This window comes from Myotis daubentonii, chromosome 2, assembly GCF_963259705.1.
Source record: "Myotis daubentonii chromosome 2, mMyoDau2.1, whole genome shotgun sequence".
In the NCBI taxonomy this organism is placed as follows: domain Eukaryota; kingdom Metazoa; phylum Chordata; class Mammalia; order Chiroptera; family Vespertilionidae; genus Myotis; species Myotis daubentonii.
Window position 1 is genome coordinate 4,752,777 of NC_081841.1, and position 24,915 is coordinate 4,777,691.

Genomic DNA, 24,915 nt, shown 5'->3' on the forward strand with positions numbered 1-24,915 from the left:
TGTCTGGAGGGCTGAAGGCCCAGCGAAAGGGGAGGCAGTGGTAACCGAGTCTGGCAGGTGCCGCCAGGGCCCAGGTTTTAGCTGCATCGGAGGGGAAGGGCTTTCCCTGGGAGGCCCACCTGGGAAGGAGGGAGAAGGGGGAGTCTGCTGGCCCTCGTCTGCTTCACTGCCGCGAGCGGTCCAGCTGTGGCTGGTTACTGAGGGCCTCCACCAACCTTGGTGAAAAGAGCCCCCCAAACCTTGGAGTTGATAACAGCACAGACACCACCACTCACACAGGAACAGTCACTGAATGTGGGTTCTTATTTTCCTTGCAAGATCAAAAGGTTCTTTAAAATCCTTCAGCCACCAGTGAAATGATCAGACAGGAGAAAACTTTACATGGGAGTCTTGTCATCAAAAATAAATACAGCTGCATGGAGGTGCTCAGGGTCTGAACCAAACGAAGAACGGGAAGGCAGGCTAACAAGCCCCCAACCATGGGCCGTGTGGGCCGAGGGAGGCGGGCGGGAGGCCTGGCCCTGCCTTCTCCGTGCAGGAAGCCCGAGTGGGTCGGGTCAGGTCGGCTTCCGGTGACATGCAGCACCCCACGGTGACGCGAGCGGAGTCTGAGGTGGGGCGGGACCTACTGCTGCAGCTCCTTCATCCTGTTGAGGGCACTGCCTGCGCGGAACCACTCGATCTGGCCCTCGTTGAAGGTGTGGTTCAGGAGGATGGTCTCCTGGGAGCCGTTGGGGTGCTTGATGATGCATGTCAGGGGCTGCAAGAGAGGAGGCGGGTGTGGGTGGAGTGGCTCTTAGGCACACGGCCCTGGGTTCTGCTGGAGGGGCAGGGCACCGCCTGGGGCCTTGGGTGCCAGCAAGTGAACCAAGTCCTAGGCCAGGTCTGGGCCGGGGCAGTGGTAAGACCTGAATAATACAACTCCTGCTCTCTGGGGGTTGCCTAGAGAATTTAAGGGCCCTTCCAGCTGCAACAAAGGCTCATGGGAAGAGGTGCAGGTGGGGCCAGGTGTAGGAAGGGAAGCAAGGTGGCTGCCCCCTGTAGGCCCCCCTCAGGAGGGCCCTTGGAGAGATGGGATGGCCAGCCTGTCCCCTTTCCCTGGCCCCCTGACCTTGCCAGGGGCAAAGTCCTTCAGGCCCTGGATGGTCAGCTTGTCCACGGGGTGAATCTTGTTGTAGTCGGCTGGGTCAGCGAAGGTGAGGGGCAGCAGGCCCTGCTTCTTCAGGTTGGTTTCTGGAAGGCAGAAGGCACGTTCAGTCCACATGGGCAGGGCCTGTCCCCCTTCTCTGCAGGAACCTCCCCAGCCAGAGAGCTGCTTTTCCTAAGTGCAGTCAGGGCTCTGGGAGACTCCCTAGCCCTGCCACTGGGGACAAACCTGGGACAGTGACTACAAGGCCCAGGTCGGCTGCGCTCCCAGCGATGCGCTGCCTCTCGCTAGGGTCCTACAGCGAGCGCTGGTGCTGGGTCTCTGTAAGCCTTCCTGGTGGACATTCACCAGCAGAAACCCTGTTGGCCGTGTGGCCTGGATTTCAACTGTTGAGGTCCATACATCTGGAAGCAAGATCGGTGCTTGCCAGAGACGAAGCTGTGGGCGTCAGACTCAACATGAGTCTGAAGGGGCAGAGGCTGGCGGGTGTGGAACAGGAGCCGTGGGCACAGCCTAGAAACCAGGCACATGGCTCCAGACCCAACGCTGGGCCTGGCTCCAGCTCACCGTGGATCCTGGCGAAGCTCTTGGTGATGATGGCCCGACCCCCGAGGTGGCGAGGCTCCAGCGCCGCATGCTCCCGGCTTGAGCCCTCGCCATAGTTCTCGTCTCCAATCACCACCCACTGGATGCCATGTTTCTGTCAGGAGAGGGAGGAGGGAGGAGTGAGGAAGAGGAGGACCTGGCCCCTGGCCACCCTGCCTCTGGGCTTCCTGAAGTTCACAGGTCATGGGACTGGAGAGGCCCCTCCTCACCTGCTCCCCAAGGACAGGTAAGTCAGAGGCGAGGCCGGCCCTGACAGTGGGCAAGGGGAGGTGCACCCCACCAAGGCGCTCGGCACAGGCAGGCTGGGTGGAGGCCGCAGTGTGGGAGCAGAGCCCAGAGCAGTGGGTGTTCAGTGGAGGTGACATACATGGAGCTGCCTCCATGGCCCTGGACATCGTTCAACTGCAAAGCTACTGGTGTGGGCTCCTGGATGGAGAGCACCCCTCCCCTGGACCACCCACTCTGCCCCACCCAGCCATCAGGAGGTGCCAGGGACCCCGCTCCCGTTCCCACTGACTGACCTTATAGTAGCGGGCAGTGTCAGGGACGGGACCAAACTCCTGGGTGACAGCATTGCGCACAGAGTTGGCCTTGCCATTTTCAATGTTGATGGCACCAATGAGCAAGTTGTTGGAGATGTTGTCCAGGTGCCCACGGAACTTGAGCCAGGGGCCGGCAGCGGAGATGTGGTCAGTGGTACACTTCCCTTTGACCTTGGGTGGGTGGGCAGAGGGGACAGAGGTTGGTGCATGGCCCTTGACTGGTGGATTAGGGGAGAAGCCCTCTAGAGGCAGGCAGCAGACCCAGTGACAGAGAAGAGGTGCAAGATGTGTGGTTGTAGCCCTGGCATTGTCACCTGTGGGCAAAAGGGCTCAGGCAAGGCCGTCAGCCACCCCTCAAAGGCCTTGGGAGTGAGATCTCCCGGAACGGACACTCAAAGGGGGCAGAGGCGAGTCAGGGCCGCCAGGCAGATCTGCTCGCCATGCCTTCAGGCCGAGGCCCCAGAAAGAGAAAGAAGCCCAGGCTCACTGCTACCTGTGCCGCTGTCTGGAGACTCCCTAGTAAACAGCATCATGCGTGTCTACCCTGGTGCGAGGCCTCTGCCCACACCACAAAGGCTGGTATCTGCTCAGCTCCCGAACACAGGCCACACCACCAGTGCCCAGTTCTGGGGACAGAGCAATCGACGGCTCCACTGAGGGGTGGAGACCCGCTGATCTGGGTCACACGTGCCTTTCTTGCCCTCCCTGTGGGGCGTTCACTGCCCACCCACTGGAGGCGGCCCTCCCAGCAGCAGCCAGATGGCGGGAGCCCCAGACAGCGGCTGCCCAGATCCAGCTCTGCCCGGCACAGGGCAGTGAAGGGGACACTGGGCTGCAGATGCCCTTGCTCCTCTGCAGCCAAACCTCCCTTCCCGCCCTCACCTTAACCTTGCCCTTCTCCTCCCCAGGCCCAGGGGAGCACACGTGGTTTCATGGCCGTCCTGCCGGTCAGGAAAGGGTGCCTGGCAGGCTGGGGCTGTTCTCCTCGTTCCCACGTTGCTGACCTTGATCAGGATTTGAAGGTCCTCCAGGTCTTTGCCATCCCATTTTTCAAAAGGCTCCAGGAGCTGCAGACGCTGGCTGGTGGGGCTCACGTCCACCCGCTGCCCACTGCCGTCCTTGGGAGGGTGCTGGTAGGTGTCCTGCCCAGGGTCGAAATTCTGGGGGCGACAGGGACACAGGTGTTGAACCCTCAGTCCCCTCTCACAGGAGCCAGCTCCCTGTGCTGAAGCCCTTCCCGCCCAATGAACACAGTGCTTCACTGTCACGAACGGGGCCACCATGCCTGCCGGGCCCAGTGCCCGCTCACCGTGTGGGGAAGCTCGTCTGCATTCGGGGCCTCCAGCTTGAACTTCTTGCCATCCTTGCCCGTCAGGAAGTCCGTCTCTGGGTTGAACTTGAGGGTGCCAGCAATGGCCAGGGCTGTGACAATCTGAAATGGAGGCGGTCAGTTTGTTGGTTAACACTGAACGCCACTCCGGTCCCCCATCTCCAGCCAAAGCCAAATCAAAATGGAGCACAGCCCAGGAAATTTCCATGTCTCTGCAGAGGCCAGAGCTGCAGGAATAGCTCTGGGACCACCAGCTATCGGGTCTGCAGAAGCCTTGAACCCAGGGCAGGCTGGCCTTGACCATTCCCCACTGGGGTCTGGACCTCAGTGTCCTCCTCAGGGCAGGGCCAGCACTGCTGGGTATACTCCCCTCTCTCAGGTGTGCCACCCTGGACAGGGAGAGGCCCTGCTGTGATAAAAATGTCCCTAAGTGGAGCCCTAGCCAGTTTGGCCCAGTGGATAGAGTGTCAGCCTGTGGACTAAAGGCTCCTGGGGTCGATTCCAGTGAAGGGCACATGCCCAGATTGTGGGCTCCACCCCCAGTAGGGGGCGTGTAGGAAGCAGCCAATCAATGACTCTCATCATGGATGTTTTTATCTCCCTCTCCCTTTCTCTCTTGAATCAACAAAAATATTTTTTAAAACCCTATATAATAAAAGGCTAACATGCAAATCGACTGAACAGTGGGATGACTGGTCACTATGATGCGCACTGACCACCAGGGGGCAGATGCTCAATGCAGGAGCTGCCCCCTGGTGGTCAGTGCGCTCCCACAGGGGGAATGCAGCACCAGAAGCTGGGCTCATGGCTGGCGAGCACAGCAGCAGCGGTGGCAGGAGCCTCTCCCACCTCCACAGCAGCGCTAAGGATGTCTAACGGCTCCCGGACTGCCAGAGGGTGCAGGACCGACCGAGGGTCCCCCTGAGTGCACAAATTTCGTGCACTGGCCTCTAGAGTGAGTGTGTGTGTGTGTGTGTGTGTGTGTGTGTGTATTTAGAAATGTCCCTAAGTCGGTAGCACACTGGAAACATGGAAGGCCATCTTGTCACTCATTTTTAGCAAAAAAAACCCCCAAAGTATTTCTCAAATACTTATTTTAAAAAGTCAAACCAGCCAGCGTGACTCAGTGGTTGAGCGTCAACCTATGAACCAGGAGGTCACAGTTCAATTCCTGGTCAGGGCACATGCCTGGGGGTTGCAGACTCAATCCCCAGTGTGGGGCGTGCAGGAGGCAGCCAATCAGTGATTCTCTCTCATCATTGTTGTTTCTCTCTCTCTCTCCCTTCCTCTCTGAAATAAAAATAAATTAAAAAAAAAAAAAGGGAAAAAAGGACTGGCTGTGTGCCAACAACGGCGGAGGCTGAACCCCCACCAAGTGCCTGGAGCACGAGGCTCAAGCCATGTTCATCCTAAGGAGGCCTTGTCCAGCTGACAGCGCCCCTACTTTCCGTGCTGCTCATGAATCCTGACAGGCTCCCGGGGCACAGAAAAGTGGCCCCGCCAAGCCGAACGCTGGGTAGAGGCACGTGTCCCAGTGTTAATTCCAAAGCTCCTGTTCCTGATCACAGCTGTACTGAACAAGCACCTCTGACTCCTGGGACGTGAGGGGGCCAAGTGGGGGCATCAGGGGAGCACGATACTTGGTGCTGGCAAGGCCTGCGACCTTGGTTTCTGCTCCCATAACCCCTTGCCCTTCACGGCCAACCCTCCCGGAGCAGGCCCGTGGGTCAGATGCCCTGGCCCAGCCCCATGTCCCTCTCCCTCCCTGACTGGCTGGGGCAGGCCCAGAGCAATCCCAGGCGAGGGCGTGGCGAGGCCCTCTCACCTCTGGGGACGTGACGAAGGCGTGGGTCTCGGGGTTCGCGTCATTGCGGCCTGTGAAGTTCCTGTTGTAGGAGGTGACGATGGTGTTCTTCTCCCCCTTCTTGATGTCCTTCCTGCCAGGCCAGAGGACAGGGTCAGGGGCGTCTGGCCTTGTCGCCTGGCCCACGCTGCCTACCTCTTAGAAGGGGTAACAGAAGACCCTGTAGGACTCCCGCAGACAGAGCAAGAGGGACGCTTGGGGCTCACAGGTTCACTTGAGACCAGAGGAAAGACAAAGGCAGAGCCAGACCAAGGCCTGACTCTGCCAACCTGGGCACTTCCCCCTCAAATGGCTCTGTGGGGGCCCCGCTGTGTCCATGAGGATGAGGCCTCCTCGGCTTCAGTCAGGTGGCCGCCCAGTCCCACTGCCGGGCTCTTCCTCTGTACTTCCAGCCCAACTTCCAGTCCTGCCTGAAGCTAGAGCCTCGTCTCCTTCCCAATAACATCTCCCCGCAACCTCTGGGGCTCCAAACCCCAGGACACAAGGGCCTATCCAACCAAAGACGTGCCTCTCACCTGTCCCACTGGCCGATGCAGGGGCCACAGGCGTTGGCCAGGACAATGCCGCCCACATCCCTCAGGACCTGTGCCTGCGGGGAGAGAGGACAGGCGTGATCGGGCAGAGAAAGGTGGCTCAGCTGCTTGAGGGAGGAAGCGCTGTCTGGAACCCTGGGGCAGCTGCCCTCGCCGACAACACTGTGGCTTGTCCCTCCTGAAGCCACATTCCTCAGCGGTGGGAGCCAGGGGTAGGGGCACATGGGCACTCACATAGCCGTCCCGCTCAATGGTGGCGCGGATCTGCTCAGAGCCCGGTGTGATGGTGAACTGGGACTTGCACTTGAGTCCGTGAGCCAGCGCCTGCTTGGCCACAGCTGCTGACCGTCCCATGTCCTCGTAGCTGGAGTTGGTGCAGCTGCCGATCAGACCTGGTCCATTGTGGGTGGTGGGGCCAGGAGTCAGGAGGAGACAGTGACCGGAGGTCTCCACTGACTTCAACTACCCAGACCTGGTCAAGTGTTCACCAACTGTGCTGGGCCAGGGGCTGTTCTTAACAGACACCAGCTGGAAGCAACCTGACTGTCCTGAATGAATCAGCTACTCATGACCCAGCCATTGAAGGGAAGTCAGTGTGACCACTGAGCACGCCCCTGCTCTTACGATAACGGACTCTGCAGGTGTGTGCGCACCAGGGGCTCCACTGAAACAGGCCACTGCTGGGTGAGGGCGACCGGAGATGCTCATTCTCTCCCTTTAGACTTTCTGGAATTCTCTGGTTTTTAAAAATCGGTTTATAATCAGGGGGAAAGAGTTCTTTTTAAAAAGTCTATTATCACAGTTATTACAAAAGTCAGGATGACATACTATCTATAGGTATCAAGACAGTCTAATCTCTTACCAATTCAACTTTTTTTTTCTAATTATTAAACCACCAAATGTTTTATGTGCTGCCACTAGTGAGGTAGACCACGTTACACAGCGCTTTATGCCACACACTGCAGAGAGCTCTTGTCATGTGTTAACTTGTCATTCCTCCCAAGAACTTCGACGAGTAAGTACGATGACCACCCCATTTTACAGACAGAGAACCAGGACGTGGGGAGGGAGGGGACTTGCCCGTGATCACCCAGATTCACACACAGGCCACCTGGCTCCGGGCCCATGCTCTTCACAGCACACTTACTGTGACAACGGCAGGTGCTAGTGATGACGACATGCCAGTGTGTCCGTTTACAGAAAGTAAAACCAGGCACCCTGGGTAATATGGTGACATGTTTGTACAGAAGGACACACACATGAACATGTGCGTGTGCACAGAAACAGCACACATCTCAAAGAGCTCCTAGAGCCGGTTTCTAGTTGGGGGCTGAGATGAGGGGTGTTTTACAATGAGCATATTTCTTTTACACCAAGAAAAAGTAATTTCTTTAAAAAGCCATAAAAAAACTCCAAACAATTTCAGAAAGTGCCTGGTACATTTAGGAAGCACCGTGGTGAGCACAGGCGACTGCCCACAGCCCCGCAGACCCACTGGCCCTGAGGCCGGCTCCCGGCGGAGGGGCAGCAGCTCACCTACTCTGATGTCCACAGGCCAGCCTTCCTTCTCGGCCACAGCGCCCACTTCTGCCACAGAGTGAGCCAGGTCAGGGGTGAAGGGCCCATTGATGAGTGGCTTCAGCTGAAGCAGAAAGAGGGAGAGAACACATCTTGGAGCGTGGACAGCCTGTCTTCCTCAGAGGCTGGCTGGCCCCTGCTCACCAAGTCCCCACAGAGAGCCTGGGAGGCCAACTACCCCCATGGCTGCCTGTCCTCTGGCCTGGTCTGCAGGTCTCAGGGCCCCAAACTGCTTAAGCCTGGGAATCTCGGGCCTGACCTCTGACAACAAAGCGAACTCCAGGACATACTCTTGGCTTTTGCTAGAGCTAAGGTGTGGCAAACAACCAGTTTCCGAATCAGCCACAGCCCCCTCTGCGCGCCCCTTGGCCATACAGCCCTCCTGCAGCTCCCCCCCCCCCCCCCAATGCACTGGAGCCTGATTCAGGCAGCAGCTGGCAGGGGCACGGGGGAGCCAGAGCTCAGGAGCCCTGCTAGTGTGCAAGCCAGGGCCCTCCCTGACTTCCCCAGGGCACCCCAAGTGCAGCCTGAACTCCCCACCCTCAGAAACTCCTTGGATCCAGTTCCCTTCCTCACCTCATTAAGGTTAATTTCAATCACTTGGTCATATTGGCAGCCAGGGTCAGGTACCAGGTGATCCTTGAACTCCTCAGCTAGCTTGGCAATTTCTGAAATCAACAAGGGAGGGAGGCTGAAGTACTGTATGTGAAACAGAAACTGGTCATGAGTCCTTGAGGCCTCATCCATCCATCCATCCATCCACCCCCCCAGCCATCCAAGCCACAATTACCCTGCACCTGCCCAACACTGGGCCCTGGGCACTGATGGCAAACAAAGAAACAAAACAAGCAGCACAGGACGCTGTCCCTGACCTCGAGGAGCTTGCCTAGTGTCAGTGAGCCAGCGTGACAATCGCTGACAGACAGGGACATGGGGCACACAGGAGAAGCGGGCTGAGATCAGGGAAGGCTGCCTGGAGATGAGAAGTGCTGAGTTTTGAAGAAGGTACTTGGTAATGGACAGGAGGGGAGGGCCTTCCAGGTGTGACTCCGTGTGCTCAGAGCTCAGAAGCGAACAGACTCGCTCTCCCCTCAGCGCCCTGGCCTCTGGCTCCACCAAGCACCCTCGCTCACCGCCCTACTGAGGCTAGAGATGCCAAACTAGAAGCTCAGGGAAGCGGTGAGGGAGGCTGGGAAAGTGGTTCTTGTTCACAAATGCTTTTCCTCCTCCCCTTGTTAGGGCAGGAATTATACACATAACCAGGTCCGTGCCATTTCCGAGCTTCTCGCAGCGGGCACCAGGGGCCAGGCCAAGAAGACTCAACACTGAGCACCTGAGGCCCTTTGAGAAGCTGGTGAGAACTAGACACCCAACTCCGAACCAAGAGCACACACATAACTGCAAACACTTTGAGGGGCTCTTCAGCGCCCCTGAAGCCAGTCTGGAGACGCCGGGTTTAGGAGCCCTGTCCTCCAGGGAAAGGTGGAGCTGATGACTATTCTGCCCCCACCACCCTGCCCCTGCCGGCTCACCTGCCCGGCCCGTCTTGTTCAGGTAAGTCTTCATCCTGTGGTTGTAAGGAAACACCGACGTAGTGGCCCCGATTTCTGCGCCCATGTTGCAGATGGTCGCCATGCCTGAGGAGAGAGAGCCCTCGTGTGGGTCCCACACACCTGCTAGGCGTGCTCACCCCCTTCACACCAGGGAGTGGCAGCCCTTCCTCCCTTGCTCACACGGCCACCAAGTGGCCCAGGTTAAAGCCAGGGCCAATGAAGAGAGGCCATGGAGGCCAGAGCTCAGTTTTGGACTCAGAGAAGCCACTGAAGAGAACACAAGATTCAGCCCCTACAGGCCGAGTTCTAGTTCTGGACTGGCTGTCCTGCTCAGCAGAGTAGCAGCCAATGTACTGAAGGCTGACCTGGCCCGAATGCCCGGTTACAACGGTGTCTACTTTGCAGGTAAGGGAACTAGCTCAGAGAGGTCCCAGGTCATGCCATAAAGCAAATGCAAGTGCAACATTCAAGTCTAGGTCTGCCCGCCGTCCTTTAGCCACCCATGGTGCTATGTGGAAATGTTGCTGGCTCCCGGCTTTCCAGCAGTAAGACTGGAACAATGTCCACTGGTTGGACCAGAGTCCCACACAGAACTGGCAAGGCTGCCTGGCCAGTACAGCTCAGTGGTTAAGTGTCGACCTATGAACTAGGACAGTGATGGCGAACCTATGACACGCGTGTCAGAGGTGACACGCGAACTCATTTTTTTGGTTGATTTTTCTTTGTTAAATGGCATTTACATATATAAAATAAATATCAAAAATATAAATCTTTGTTTTACTATGGTTGCAAATATCAAAAAATTTCTATATGTGACACGGCACCAGAGTTAAGTCAAAATGCTGACACGCCGAGCTCAAAAGGTTCGCCATCACTGGACTAGGAGGTCACAGTTTGATTCCCAGTCAGGGGACATGCCCAGCTGCAGGCTCGATTCCCAGATGGGGAGTGCAGGAGGCAGCCAATCAATGATTCTTTCTCATCACTGATGTTTCTATCTTTCTCTCCCTGCCTCTCCCTTCCTCCCTGAAATCAATAAAAAAATAAAAATAAATAAAGGAGTAACTGGCAAGGCTTACAGATGTCCTGACTGCTGTCAAAATACTGGCCTCCTAAGGCCACTGGGACATAGGTCTGGGTTTGTTGACTTCCTAACTGAGCTGCCAATGGCAGGAAGGGCAGCCTGTGAGAGTGGCCCCGGCCCCAGCACGGGACGGGAGCAGGGCCAGCTGGACAGAGCTCCGTGGCACCGAGACAGGCACCAGGGGCACCTGGACTGGGCCATCTCTCAGGCTGGTCCAAGTCTCTCCCTGGGTTTCTGAAGGCCCAGGCATGGAGGTCATGTCATCAGGAGTGATGAGCAGGAAGGGCCCGGCTCCTCCTAATCCAAGGGAAATGAGTGAGGCTCCAACTCCAGCCGAGAGAAGGTGTGGGAAGGGGTACGAGTAGGTGAAGCCCTAGCTCTGGCTCCCCAGTCCCCCCGCCACCTACCTGCGTCCTCTCTGGGTCATCCTCTGCATCACCCAAGGTGCCCCAGTGCCATGGCCGGAGCAGAAGTTGGCTCAGCCCCCAAATTCAGTGTGGCCACAGGGAAGTGCCCTGCCCTCCTGAGGGGCCTCCATCTCCTCCCGTTTAATGAGGGACCTGGACTAACCATCTCCCTCTGCCTGTAAGTGTCCACCCCAAGGCCCCAAACTGACTGGACGGATTCTCCGTGGAACGCCATTCACGGCTCCTGCGGCTCCACTACAGGTCCCATTAGGCCCAGCACAGGCTGCGGCCACTCCACGCGGCGCCGCCCTCACCAGTGCAGGAGATGGACTCCACGCCAGGTCCGTGGTACTCCACGATAGCGCCCGTGCCACCTTTCACTGTGAGGATTCCTGCCACCTTTAAGATCACATCTTTGGGTGAGGTCCAACCGGAGAGTGAGCCCGTCAGCTTCACACCAATCACCTGAATAGACGGGGCAAGACAGCAATTACAGGTCCTGTGTACCATGTGCCAACCAGGAATCCACCTCCTGGATTTCCCGTTTCTGCTTATTTCTCCCTGCCTCCTTTCCAAAGAGGTGGGAGGCTGACCTACTCACTCATCCTTTTTGGGTTCCACATATCCCATTCATCCTCAGCAACCACCCCTCCGCAGCCACCCAGAGCGAGCCCTTCTCGACTCCTCACCTTGGGGCACTTCAGCTCCCAGGGAATCCCAGCCATGACGTCCACTGCATCAGCACCCCCGACTCCAATGCAGATGGCCCCCAGGCCACCGCCATTGGGGGTATGGGAATCAGTGCCAATCAGAAGAGCCCCAGGATATGCATAGTTTTCCAGAATGATCTGAAAAAGATCTCAAGAAACCAAGATCTTAAGCTTTAAAAGCCTTCAGCCCCGCTGGTGTGGCTCAGTGGTTGAGCCTCAACCTATGGACCAGAAGGTCATAGTTCGATTCCTGGTCAGGACACATGCCCGGGTTGCGGGCTCGATCCCTAGTAGGGGGTGTGAAGGAGACAACTGGTCAATGATTCTCCCTAATCACTTATGTTTTTATCTCTCTCCCCGCCTCCTTTCCTCTCTGAAATCAATAAAAATAAATACTTTTTAAAAAGCCTTCAGCAGAGAATGGAGGTGGGGCCCAAAAGAGGTCTGTAAAACTGCCCCCTGCTGAGACGGCCAGAGGGCCTTCCCAGGCACTCCTCCAGGAAGGGTCCCTCCGGTGGGTCCCGGAAGAGCCAGAGATGTGAGAGACAGGTGGCCTGGGCTCATGAATTGCTCTGACAGTTCCTGGCTGTGTGACTTGAGTTTGTAAGTGCTTCCCTGCACCTGTTTCCTCATCTATAAAACCAGGCAGCCCGAGCCAGATTGGCTCAGTGGATAGAGCGTCAGCCTGTGGACTGAAGGGTCCCGGGTTCAATTCCGGTCAAGGGCACATGCCCGGGTTGCAAGCTTGATCCCCAGTAGGTGGCGTGCAGGAGGCAGCCAATCAATGATTCTCTCTCATCATTGATGTGTCTATCTCTCTCCCTCTCCCATCCTCTCTAAAATCAATAAAAATATTTTTAAAAAAACAAATAAATAAAAACAGGCAAACAACTGTGCTTACCTCATGCATCACTGTGATGGCTCAGTGAGATTATGTACATTAAACTGTAATAGTGCCTGGGAGATGCATTTTTTAACTTATTATTTGCAGCAAGATCCTTTATCTGAGTTTCTGTTGCTCATCTGTCAGATGGAATTATTCCCCCCACCCATATGGGTGTTGGGAAGGACCAGTGAGATCAGAGGTGTGAAAGGCTCTATGAACTGTCAGGACCGACCCAGTGGTGGGCAGGCTCCCTGCAACATCACAGAAACCCCAGGGCCTCTGCTCCGGCCAGGCACCTGCCTGGCAGACAGCAAGGTACAGGGAGCCCTCCTCTTAGGAACAGAGTTGGAAGGTCTGGCCCCTTCCCAAGGATGGCAGCAGGCCGGGAGGACAGGCCAGCATAGAGGAAATCGCTCACAAAAAACAACTGATGGCGAGAACTCTGGTTAACTGTTTCATTCTCTCGCCCTCCTTGCCTCAGTCATGTACAAAGACTGATCCGTGAGGACCAGCACAGAGAAGTCAGTGGGCCCACAGGATGCAGACCACAGTGTGGTCCACGCCCAGAAGGGAGAGGCTAGTGCAGACCCATGGACTACAGAAAGTGTCACAAAGACGCTGGTTATGACGGTGACCTTGGTGGTCAGCTGGATATGGCTGGGTGAATGGGGGTAGGGGTGACGGTGGGAGAAGTGTATTTTAGGCTGAACGAACATCTAGAACATAAAGCTGGAAATTCAACCATCTGTCCATACAACACACACATACACGCAGGACCTATTCTGTACTGACCCGGCTGCGGGCCCAGAGGAAGAAATAAGCCACCATCCCTGTCCCCACCCCCAGGGCACAAAGTCGGGGAAAGCACTTGGCACACACTGGGGTCACTGTGAAGGGGTCCCACCAGAGGGCGCCAATGCTGGGCACGGGGAGGGGGGTGGAGGGGGTGGGGAGTGTGTGGGTGGCGGGGGAGGCCCTGGCAGGGGAGATGCAGGGAAGAATCTGCCAAGGCATTCAGGGAGGGAAAGGAGTTAAGGTTTGACTTGGACATGGTGGATTAAAACTGCTGGCGAAATGACATCAAAGGGGGGAGAAAAGTAAAGAATTCCCTGGGAATTTTCTTTTAAAGAAACAAATACAGCCCTAACCGGTGTGGCTCAGTGGATAGAGCGTCGGCCTGCGGACTGAAGGGTCCCAGGTTCAATTCCGGTCAAGGGCATGTACCTGGGTTGCGGGCACATCCCCAGTAGGGTATGTGCAGGAGGCAGCTGATCAATGTTTCTCTCTCATCGATGTTTCTAACTCACTATCCCTCTCCCTTCCTCTCTGTAAAAAAATCAACAAAATATATCACACACACAAAAAAAAAGAAAAAAAAGAAATGCAGGTACATCAGCTTCTTCCTGCTTAAAAAAAAAAGAAGAGAAAGAAACAAACAAATACATCAGGGTGTATGCTTAGCTGGCGGCCAGTGGCAGGGGTGAGCGGCTATTACTCACATCCTCAAACTTTGGCCCAGGAGCTTCCAAAACAACCTGGGCATTTGTACTGAGGTAGAATGGGGGACACCTGGATTAGGGTGTCCTTAGCAACAAAAGGCCAAAGCTGGGTCCCCCTGACTCCCTGGCCCTGCCACTGAGAGAGGCTTTCTGGCCCCTGCAGACCCATGTGACCTGCTGCCAGGCAGCCCTTCCTGGCAAGGGTGATGGTTTGAAAGGGCAGAGCAGTGATCCGTGGCTCTGGTTTCAGTGGGGCAGTGCTGGGTCCCACGGGTCGGATTACAGCCTGACTCAGCTCATCTTGAAGGTGGCCTGGGAAGGGAGGCCTGGGATGGAGGTGGGGACGGGTCACCTTGGAAAGGTGCAGGGGCAGGTTTCCCATGTAAGACAGATGCACCATCAGTGCAGAGCCACAAACCAGAACAGTGTCATGTGATGAAAGGCTCAGCACCTACCTCCCCAAACACAAACACTTGCACTTACAGAGTCACAACTGCCAACCAAGAGACAATTCCTGTTGGAGAGGCCCTGGAAGAACTGCTGGCCGGCACGGCCCCATGGCCTATGGGACCTTCATCCGACCGATACCACGAAGGGCCAAAAAGACTCCTAGGAAGCTGTGTGCCCTGAGGGGGAAGCGGGCCCAGCGTGAGAGGAGGCTGCACGGCAGCAGGGAGCACTGGCACCAGGCCAGACGCCTGGATGCAAATCCAGCTCCATCATCAGGTCAGGTGGCATGATTCCCCCACACACATATGGGCAAGTAGATTCACTTCTCTGTGCCTCAGTTTCCTCACCTGTAGGTGTGGCTAATAAAAGCCCCTACTCATAGGGTGGTGGTGCGCACTGAGGAAGTGACTCTCTGAAAGTGCTAAGTCTCTGCCTGGCCCACGGCATGTGCTCAGCTAGTGTTAGCTGTCCATGCAACAAGGAGTCACACTTGTGTAAAAAAAGCAAAACAGAAATACAAAACTATACTGCTTAGAAGAAGGGCAGCCAAACGTAAACAGGCCAAACGTAAAATGCTGGTTACTGAGGTGGTCAGAAGGGACTATTTTAATTTCTTACATGGAAAGTGAGAATGTGTAACTTGACACAATGAAAATTAATTTAAGAACGGGGCTGACTGAGATGTCGTCATCCATCTCCCCTCCTCCCTCCTGAGCCCTGAGCCCCTGCTCCCGCAGGCCTGGGGGTGCCCTCTGGCTCCCTAAGGGCAGCCCGCCACCCCCCACAAAAGGCAGGCCAAGCCCTGCATTACCTGGTGAATGATTCCAGAGCCAGGCCGCCAGAAGCCCACGCCATACTTGGCACCTGCAGTTGCCAGGAAATTATACACTTCCTGGTTTATGTCCTGTTGAAACAAATCAATACCCAGCGCATTAGTGACACAGTCTGTGTCTGGGCCGACCCTTGCTCACGCCCTCCTCCCACCCAACCTCCCCCACGGCCTGACATGCTGGCCCTGTGGAGACAGGCCCTCTCCCGGGGCCTTCTACAAATAGCCCCAAAGGGCTTGGCCGGTGGCCCAGGGTTTCGGCTGGCAGGCCTGGGAGAAAAGCAAGGGAGCAGAGACAGGCCAGTTTTACGATTCCTGGTCAGGGAGCAGGTCCAGAACAAGTTCCTTCCCTGCCGGGGCCTCAGTTTCCTCATTTGTAGAAGGAGCTGAGCTACATACCTCCAAGGGCCCTCTGGCACCCAGTCCTCCCCAGGGCCAGCAGGAGGGCAGGCCGACGCAGGACTGAGTGCACTCTCCACCTGAGCCCCGGGGCCTCATCTGTAATCCGGGCTGACCCTGACCGAATGCCCAACTACGGAAAGGGCATTGCGCTAAATATCCTCACCACCCATCCAGGAGTGAGAGAGGTGTCCTCATGCCGTTTACAGGCGCCAAAACAGAGGCTCAGAGGGGAAACCATGTTCTGGAGATCCCAGAGTAAAAAGGAGAGGCCCGGGTTTGAAACCAGGCCTGTTCACCCCAGAGCCCGAGAACTACAGTCTGATATGAAATAACGAAGGGCACCTCCCCATATCTCAGAACACTAGACCAGCATCTGGCACAGCCTAGGTGCTCAGTACTTGGCAATATATTTGATGGCCCGAATGAAAGACTGCCAAATGGACTATGTCCTGAGATGTAGGTTTCAGCAAACCCGTGGGGCGGCCAAACCCATTCTGCCTGTAATGAGAAGGCAGCCTCCTCAGGGGTAGGCAGGCTTCCCAGCACCGGATGGGAGCCCGGGGTTTGCCTGGAAGCCATGGCATGCCCCCAACAGGTGAGACCCCACTGACAGGAGGTAGCACCACCTCGGACTGCAGAGTCCTAAAGGCAGCACCAGGAAATGAGACCTGCCAGCCTCTGGGCAGGAGAGCCACGCTCCCAGCAGAGGAGGGACCCACTGTCAGCTCCCCTGGGCCCTCAATAAAACACCCTCAGACCACGTAACCCCGTCACCTAACGCCAGACCAACCATGACCCTTCTGAGGGCCCACCTGGTTCTCCCAGGTGAAAGAATGGCAAACAAAGAACTTGGGTTCTCAGAGCGGTCTCTGTCCGATTAATTATTAATATACTGGCTTTTTCATTTAAACACTAGTCACTTATAAAACCGGTACCAAGGGCGGGAGGCAGGCGGTCGTGTCTGGGTGCATATGCACGGGTATCTGTGCAAGTGGGGAAGAGGCAATGCGGTGCCCCGAGTGGTCCATCAGTGTCGGGGCCTGAACTTGGCCTAGACCAGCGGTTCTCAACCTGTGGGTCGCGACCCCTTTGGCGGTCGAACGATCCTTTCACAGGCGTCGCCTAAGACCATCCTGCATATCAGATATTTACATGACGATTCATCACAGTAGCAGCAACAGTACAGTTATGAAGTAGCAACGAAAATAATGTTATGGTTGGGTCACAACATGAGGAACTGTATTTAAAGGGCCAGAAGGTTGAGAGCCACTGGCCTAGACCCTTCAGGCTGCCTGTGTGACCCTGGACAGATCACTTTGCCTCTCGCCCCAACCATGTAAATCTGACCACATCCCTCCCCTCCTTAAACTCTGCAATGACTCCTAGGATGGTGCCCATCGCCCTCAAGGCCCTGACTCCACCTGCCCCCCAACACCCCATCCCACCCTTCCACACACAGAGCTCCGGCCCACAATTCCCTTTCAATTCCAAAAAGGCATGGAGTTGCTTCCTGCCTTGGGGCCTTTATACACACTGTTCTAGAATGTTCTTCCTCCAGTTAACATCAACTTATCTGCTCAGGTCGGTTCCGGCCCAGGTTACATCCTCAAAGAGGTGCCCTTTCCCCTCCAAACCACAAATCTGACAGTTTTCTTATTCTCAGCGTCCTGCGCTTTCCCTTCATAACATATACAAACTGGCAATTTCCTATTTATTTGTGTGACTGTTTAGCTCTGTCTCCCTACCAGACTAAGACCCATGATGCAGGGCCCATGTGCCTTGTTCACACTGCACCCCTAGCCCCTAGCAGTGTCTGGCACAGAATTAATGTTCACAAACATTTGTTACATAAATGGGGGAATGAGCTCGGAAACCTGATCCTGTGGATCTCGCCTCCAGAAGGCAGATTCCGAATTCACAAAGTAAGGGGGGGCCAGACCCTGAGGGTGGTGGCCCTGCTGTGGGCAGTCAGTCACCCAGAGGGGTGATAAGGTCCCAGTTCCTGGGCATGCCCAGTTCCGGGCACACAGGATCCCCTGCAACGCCACCATCACTGCTGCTGTGAACACGGAAACCCCGGGCCTGCAGGCTGGGCTCTCTCAGCTGAGAACAAAAAGAGCCGCTGTGCAACCAGGGCACAAACTGGCGGGCCAGCGGGGGAAGAAAGGGCTTGAATGGGAAAGCTGCCCTGAGCCATTCCCATGGGTCTGAGGGGCTCGCTGAGCTGTGCTGACCCTGGGAGCCAGACCACTTTCAATTGCATGCCCTGCTCTGTGCCTGGCTGGGCCGAGGCCCTGCCAGCATTCAGCTCCTGCCAACTGCCCCCCATGAGGGGCGCCCACTTCCACTGCAGGGGGTGGAGAGGGTGGAGGCCCAGATCTGGGAGAGACCTGCTGTTGCCAAGTGTTGAGCACACACAAAGGTACCACAAGCAGAGCCTGGGCAGGGGCAGGGATTTGGTTCCTAAGGAAGGGTGTGGGGAATTCAGTGTGGCACACAGCCCCTGGCGTCTCATTAAGCAAAACAGAAGAAGAAAGCCCCGCCCCCAAAGGAGGCCAGTCAGTAAGAGAGGGGGAGCTGGATCTGGGTCTGGCCCTAACCATCCCCCTCGCCCCCATGCGGCTGTAGGACTTGACTAGATGGTGCCTTTGCTGCCTCAAATTTACATTATAGCCATCGGCCTACCTCCCTGATAGGATCTTCGGGGTCAGACAAGAGTGTGAGTGGGTGCACACATGATGCTGGGAGAACAGGAAATTTAAACTACCCTCTCCAGAGCAGCTGCCAACATTCATCAGAACCTGATGTCTGCATCATTTTTCTAATTCTATATAATAAAAGGGTAATATGCAAATTGACCCTAACAGCGGAATGACCAGAACAACTGCTCAACCAATCACTATGAAGCACCCCATCTTTCAGTCCCTTTCCCTGGCCAGCAGGCTCTGATCATCCGATGGCAAACGGGGAACCTGGGGTGGGTGGTGCCACACAGAGGACAACCGGCGGTGGGGGTGGGAACAGCCAACCAACCTCTCAGTCCCTTCCCCCGGCCTTCAGGCTCCGATCGCCCAATGGCGAACAGGGAACCAGGGTGGGTGGTGGTGGGGGCAGGGCCAGCAAGCGGGCAGAACGTCTGACCCCTGGGTCCTTCCCCCAGGCTGGCAGGCTCTGATCGCCCAATGGCAAACGGGAACTGAGGGAAGATGGCCCTGATCGCAGGCCAGGCCTAGGGACCGTACCCATGCATGAATTTCATGAGCCAGGCCTCTAGTATAACAGATAAAGGATCAGAAAAAAAAATACCATCAATGTAGTAAGATTAAGGATGATTTTGTTTTTTAGGTTTTCTCTGTATTTTCTAACATCTTCAAAATGAGTAAATGATATTTTAAGAATTAGAAAAGTATAAAAACAATTAAAAAAAAAAGACTATTCCCGGCCAGCATGACTCAGTGTTTGAGCACTGACCTAGGAACCAGGAGGTCATGGATCGATTCCCAGTCCGGGCACATCCCTGGGTTGCAGGCTCAATCCCCAGTGTGGGGCGTGCAGGAAGCAGTTGGTCAATGATTCGCTCTCATCATTGATAGTTCCCTCTCTCTCTCCCTCGAGGGCTTTGCCTCTCACCTCATGTCACACCATTGTCCCCCCACACCACCTTCGGCTCACCTTGGCCCGACGAAGGTCTTTCTCACCCCCGACCTGGGCCTCGATCAGATGGTCGCAGTGGATGGTGGACGGCACCGCCACCTTGGGCAGCCCACTGCTGATGAACTGCAGCATGGCCATCTGGGCCGTGGCGTCCTGCATGGCCACGCGGTCCGGCCGCAGCCGCAGGTACGTCTTGCCCCGCTCGATCTCCTGATTGGCTGGGTCATCCAGGTGTCCATACACAAGCTTCTCAGAGAGGGTCAGAGGCCGGTTCAGTCTGGGGGAAGTGGGAGAGGTTGCTTGGTTCTGTCTGCACAATCCCCTGCCCACCCACAGCACTGCCCCTCGTGCACATGGTCACCCTGAGAGAGGGCTGGAGCGGTCCTGCTCACTGTGGCATCTCCAGCACACAGCACAGTGCCTGGCACTTACTAGGTGATTCAAAGTTACTTGATGAATACGTGAAACACAAGAGGTGGTGTTTTGTTTTGTTTTTAAGAATATTTGTTTTGTCAGCATATTAACCACTATTATCTCATGAGCATCGATTACATATATTTCATACCGTTTAATCCTCACTGTATGCTTGGCATTTAATAAAACAACCAAGAGGGAGCAGAGGCCAGCGGAGTGGTGATAGCTGCTCAAGTTCGCAGCCAGGCTTTCCTTGAACCCTGTCTCGGTCCATGAACAACTCCCCTGTGCTGTCGGCCCCACAAGACAGAGGATCCAAACCAGTACCCCGACACCCAACCTGCCCACCCTCCATTCACAGCCTCCACCCCAGGAGGAGGAGGCCTTCTTACCCTTTTATGCTAAAGCCTTGCCCATGAGCCCCACTTGCTCTTCCCCCTTTAAGAGAGGCGTGGCTGTCAGCTTTTAAGAACAGAAACCCCTATCACTGCCTCTGGCCTTTCACTGGTCCTCCTCTTTTCAGACCCCATTTCCCTTCCTTCCTCATCAGGGCCAAAACAGCAGAAAAGTCTGACCCTAAGGGAGGTGCAGCCCCTGCCAGGACTCAAATGCTTCCTTCTCCCCAGGGTTCCCCCAACTCAACTCTCAACCACCCACCTGAGGCGCCCTGGTGATTCCCTGCTGCTGCCCACTGCACCTGGCTGCCCACACGGCACAGCAGCCCTGGCTGGACCTCACACTGCCTCCCCCACGCACGAAGCTTACGCCAAACCTGAGGCCTCCTGGGAAGGCAGAGTTCCACTCACACCCAATAAGTAAAAAAAATAAGGGTATCAGATAAGGAGTCAGAGGCTCTGGGTCTAGACCTGACCCTTTTACTAAACCAATGTGACAGATTAGCGACAGTCCTTTTCAGGGAGCTCACCAACTCTAAAGTCCAGGACTTTGACTGGAATGAGGTAACAGCACTTACAATAAAACAGCTTTACTGAGGTATAATTGGAGTGCAATAAACTGCATATATTTAAAGTACCCGATTGATAAGTTCTGACGTATGTATACACATATGTCATCACCACTATCAAGATAATGAACACATCCATCACCCCCAAAAGCTTCCTTGTGCCCTCCCACTCGCCTCCATCCCCAAACCACCATTGGCTGTTTTCCGTCACTACAGATTGGTTTATGACGGCACTCACTTGTAGCTCGACCTTGCCAGCACTTTACTGTATGTAACTCATTCCATCCTCACAAGACGATGAGGGAGCTGCAGCGCAGCGGAGGTAACGTGCCCCAGGTCACGAGTGGAGAGCAGAGCGCAAGGAGCCCAGCAGTGTGGCTCCAGGTCCGTGCTCCTTCCATCGCCCTGCACTGTCTCAACAGGGCTCTGCTGGGAAAGCGGGGACCCCTCTTCTGCTAGCCTGGGCTCCAGCCCCTCACTCTCAACTTACCAAGTCCCTGGAGATAAGAGTTCCCTCAGGCGCTGGCTCTGTGGGCAACAGCAGAGCAAGTGGCAATTCTGAGAATCCCTACGCTCTGCTGTCATGAGAAGCTTGAATAAAAACAGTGCTGGCCTGAGGCACAGCCTGCCCCCTTTTGTGCAGCATCTCCAAGGCTAGTGGGACATGCAGTGAGTTACGGAGCACGACCCCTCTTTCTGGGTCCCAGAGGAGGAAAAAAAAATAGCACATGGACTTTAAAACTAAAGGCCTTGACAGCAAATGCCTGAACTAGTATAAAAAGGTCTGACAATGACAAAAGCCCAAGGACGAGTCCATCATCATATTTCCTTAAGGATTAACTGAGGACGGCAAAATGGGCCCTCTATATTCCCCTGTCCCTCTGCGTCACCAAATGGCAGAGCCAGTTCCCAGGAACAGAACTGGACCCCTTCTTTTTATTTTTATTTTTTATTTTTAATCCTCAGCCAATGATATTTTCCCATTGATTTTTAGAGAGAGTGAAAGGGAGAGAGGAAGGGGAGAGAGAGGCATCAATTGGTTGCCTCCTGAACACACCCTGATCCAGGCCAGAGATCTAGCTTGCAACCAAGGTATGTGCCCTTGACCAGTAATCAAACCCATGACCCTTCGGTCTGAGAGCCAAGGGTCTAACCACTGAGCAAACCAGCTAAGCCAGAACTGGGCCCCTTCTGTCACGGACACAGGGTGGAGAAAGAGTCCCCCCTGCAAGTCCCCTGGATTTCCAAAACATTCTTAAATGTGTTTAATTCACTCACATCTTTTTAGAATAGCCTCACTCTACCTTCTTTTCTACCTACGGGTCTCTCAGCCGTGGTACCCCGGGCAGTTTGGGGCAGATGATTCTTTGTTGTGAGGCTCTCTTCTGCAATGTAGGATGTTCAGTAGGGTTCCTGGCCTCTACCCACTAAATAACACTCCCTCCCTCAGCGCCCCCACCCCCCCACTGACAACCAAAAATGTCTCCAGACATTGCTAAATTCCTCTCGGGGACAAAATTGACACCCACAACCCCAGTGAGAACCCCTGCTCTATGGCAACATCCTTTACCTGCACTAATCTGGAAAATGCTGAAAGTTAATGGACTTTTCTGGTTAATGCAGGGTTGTAATAAACAGGCAAAGAAAAAAAAATCTTTTTTTGGTTAATTTTACTAATATAATTAAAAGCAAAAAAATTCCCAGTGCCTTAGAGGGTAGTTTTTTGGTTAATTTAAAAAATATATATTTTTATTGATTTCAGAGAGGAAGGGAGAGGGAGAGAGAGAGAGAGAAACATCAACTATGAGAGAGAATCATTGACTGACTGCCTCCTGCACGCCCCCCACTGGGGATCGAGCCCGAAACCTGGGCATGTGCCCTTGACCAGAATTGAGCCAGGGACCCTTCAGACCGCAGGCTGGTGCTCTATCCACTGAGCAACCCAGTTAGGGCTTTTTGGTTAATTTTTTAAAGAAAAGACTAAAAGGTGAATAATGTTGTAATACTTTAAGCAATAAAACAATTAAAAAAATAAAAGGTGAATAATACTCGTTGTCACACTATTGTACAGCAAACATCTATGTTAACTCTCCTTTTAAGCACGATAAAGAGCAAGGTGGAAATGCTTTGTAGTCTAAAGGAAAATCCATCATTTTCCCACCGAGCTATGGTCAGAGAGCTCCAAGAATAAATAAAATGTTGTTTCCTTGGGAAAACAATATTTTTACCAGATCCCATATTGATGGGGACAGTGGCTGGAAACTGTGAGTGTATGTTAGAACCAGCTGGGAAATTGGCCAGCGCTCCTGACAGTTTGATGAGAGGCTGTTAAACAGCATATTCTGATTTAGTGGGGTGGGGCTGGGCCTAGGGTTCTGCATGGCTAACAACATCCCAGAGGACGCTGCTGCTGCTGATCCCTGGACCACGTTTTCAGGAGTAAGACCTTCATGACCCAAAAAAAGAAAGACCTTCACAACCTGAATCGGAATTGCTAGGGGCCGTGTTGGCTGTTTTCACAAGTATCCCAGGTGACTCTAATGTGCAGCCTAGATGAAACTCACAAGACGGCTGGAACTGACACTGGGAGGCACTGGAGCTGGATGGACCCTCAGGCCTCTTCCCCAATCTGACACTGACATTTTTTCTTTCTTCTTCTTTTTTTTTTTTTTTTTTGGTTAGGTACCCCTACCAAAAGCTTCACTCTGAGGGAGAGAGATACTTAGTTGAGCAGGGTTAAGAACGAATAAAGTAGCCCCAGTATGTACAAGGGCCTTAGTAACTTCCCTTTTAATGACACTGATTTTCTTATCTGCAAAATGCGGAGGGTGTAACAACTACCTACAGAAGTTGTTGAAAAGAACAGAAATCATGTATGTGATGTGCCTAGACCAAACTGGACACCTAGGTAGCTCCTATTAGTATGACCACCCTTGCCAAACACTCACAGGTCCTCACTACAATTAGATAAAGACTCAGTCAGTCCTTACCCTTAGAACTGACGTGAGGATACCAGTAAAGAGGCAAACAGAGACCACAGAGAGGGAGTGTGGGAGAATGGCTAGAGCACCGGATGAGGACATGGGACAAGGTCCCACCACACGCTCACTGTGTGGCCTCAGGCAAGTTGCTTCTCCACCTGAGCCTGTTCCCTGGCTGTAACATGGGTATATTCATGTCTGTTCTCGCTATCCCCAGGGTCACTGTCACCAGGTGGGGAGTTGTTCAAGTTCCAGGAGCAGTGCTGGCTGGTGTATACCACCAGCCCCCGACCCCATCCTCCCGCGGCATCTTCGTCATCCTTCTGGTGCCACCATCTAGCCCAGGACCAGGCACACGGGACAGCAGTGCAAAGATGGCTGCCACATTACCAAATGAGGAAAGGGAGAGCCCATAAAGATATGCTCCAGATCCCACCCGAGCTCTCCTCCGGGCCCACTCGCATGAAGAGGAAATAGGTATTTCTCTGGCACGTAGGCCCAGTCCGTGTCACCAGCTTCTTGGTAACAGACTTTTCCTCGGCAGAGGGAGAAAGACCACCGCCAATCGGCAAAGCCTCTCCTCCGCAGGGGCCACTGCACCCTAAGCGCCTTGCTCCTGCCGTCACCCTCAAGCACCCGCCCTGCTGCCTGAAAGGGCAGGGAGCAAAAGCAGCACCTTTCGCCGTCCCCCAGCTCCCCCCGCGGCCTTACCGTTTGCGAACAATGTCGATGTTCTTCTCTAGCAGGTCATAGCGGATGTAATCATTGGGCTCGAAGTGGCTCATGGCCACCTTGGCCCGTTGGCACAGGACTGAGGCCACATGGTACTGCCGCACACCCAGGGCTTTCTGCAGGAAGAAAGGCAACAGCAACCATCAATGGAGGACGCAGGGTGGTCCACCCCTGAAGGATCAGTGTGGTGAAAAGTGAGAAATGACAACGTCAAGAGCTATTCAGTGCCCGCAGCCTCGGTTTCCTCACCTGAGGCACAGGGATGAAACAGATGATACAGCAGCCACAAGGAACACAGCCTGTGGCAGGAGAAAGGGTAAGGGACTTGTAGCCAGAATGGCTGGAGCAAAGTCAAGTTCTATCAGCTTAAGAAATTCATCATCATTTGAGCACCAGAGGAGATGGGAAATGGGGGCATAACCAGCTCCGCTGATGACAGGGTCACTGGAAAGAGGAGATGAGAACATCTGTGAAAGTTCTCAGTAAGCTGGGAAGCACTAACCATGTCGCGGCTGCTACTCCACTGCACTACACATTCCTTGAGGGTTAGTATCAAGCGCTATTTGTCTGATTTATCTCTGTACCTAGACTACCTGGCACATACTAGAGATTCAATAAATGACTGTTGAGTAGATGGAAGAATTAATGAGGAAAACTTCATCCATGAACTTTGGATATTTTCTCATCCCTTCGACTGGGTAATAAAAAGGACAGCTTCTACGTGGCTCCTTTTCTTTGACTGCTCCTGGG

The 24,915-nt window shown here is 54.5% G+C and overlaps 1 protein-coding gene across 1 annotated transcript in view; it reads right to left on the minus strand.

Annotated features, from left to right (window-relative positions):
• Positions 1-284: 284 nt before the first annotated feature.
• Positions 285-24,915, minus strand: part of ACO2 (aconitase 2) — a 41,911-nt gene continuing 17,280 nt past the window's right edge. Inside the window, exons 2-18 of the mRNA XM_059680777.1 lie at positions 24,145-24,281; positions 19,093-19,351; positions 15,001-15,093; positions 11,334-11,492; positions 10,959-11,109; positions 9,133-9,237; positions 8,177-8,268; positions 7,559-7,664; positions 6,257-6,414; positions 6,005-6,078; positions 5,451-5,562; positions 3,605-3,727; positions 3,300-3,455; positions 2,275-2,466; positions 1,715-1,847; positions 1,112-1,233; positions 285-760 (exon numbers count right to left, since the gene is read on the minus strand). Coding sequence (XP_059536760.1) covers positions 626-760; positions 1,112-1,233; positions 1,715-1,847; positions 2,275-2,466; positions 3,300-3,455; positions 3,605-3,727; positions 5,451-5,562; positions 6,005-6,078; positions 6,257-6,414; positions 7,559-7,664; positions 8,177-8,268; positions 9,133-9,237; positions 10,959-11,109; positions 11,334-11,492; positions 15,001-15,093; positions 19,093-19,351; positions 24,145-24,281 — 2,307 coding nt within the window. The 3' untranslated portion in view covers positions 285-625. The remainder of the gene's footprint in view (positions 761-1,111; positions 1,234-1,714; positions 1,848-2,274; positions 2,467-3,299; positions 3,456-3,604; positions 3,728-5,450; positions 5,563-6,004; positions 6,079-6,256; positions 6,415-7,558; positions 7,665-8,176; positions 8,269-9,132; positions 9,238-10,958; positions 11,110-11,333; positions 11,493-15,000; positions 15,094-19,092; positions 19,352-24,144; positions 24,282-24,915) is intronic.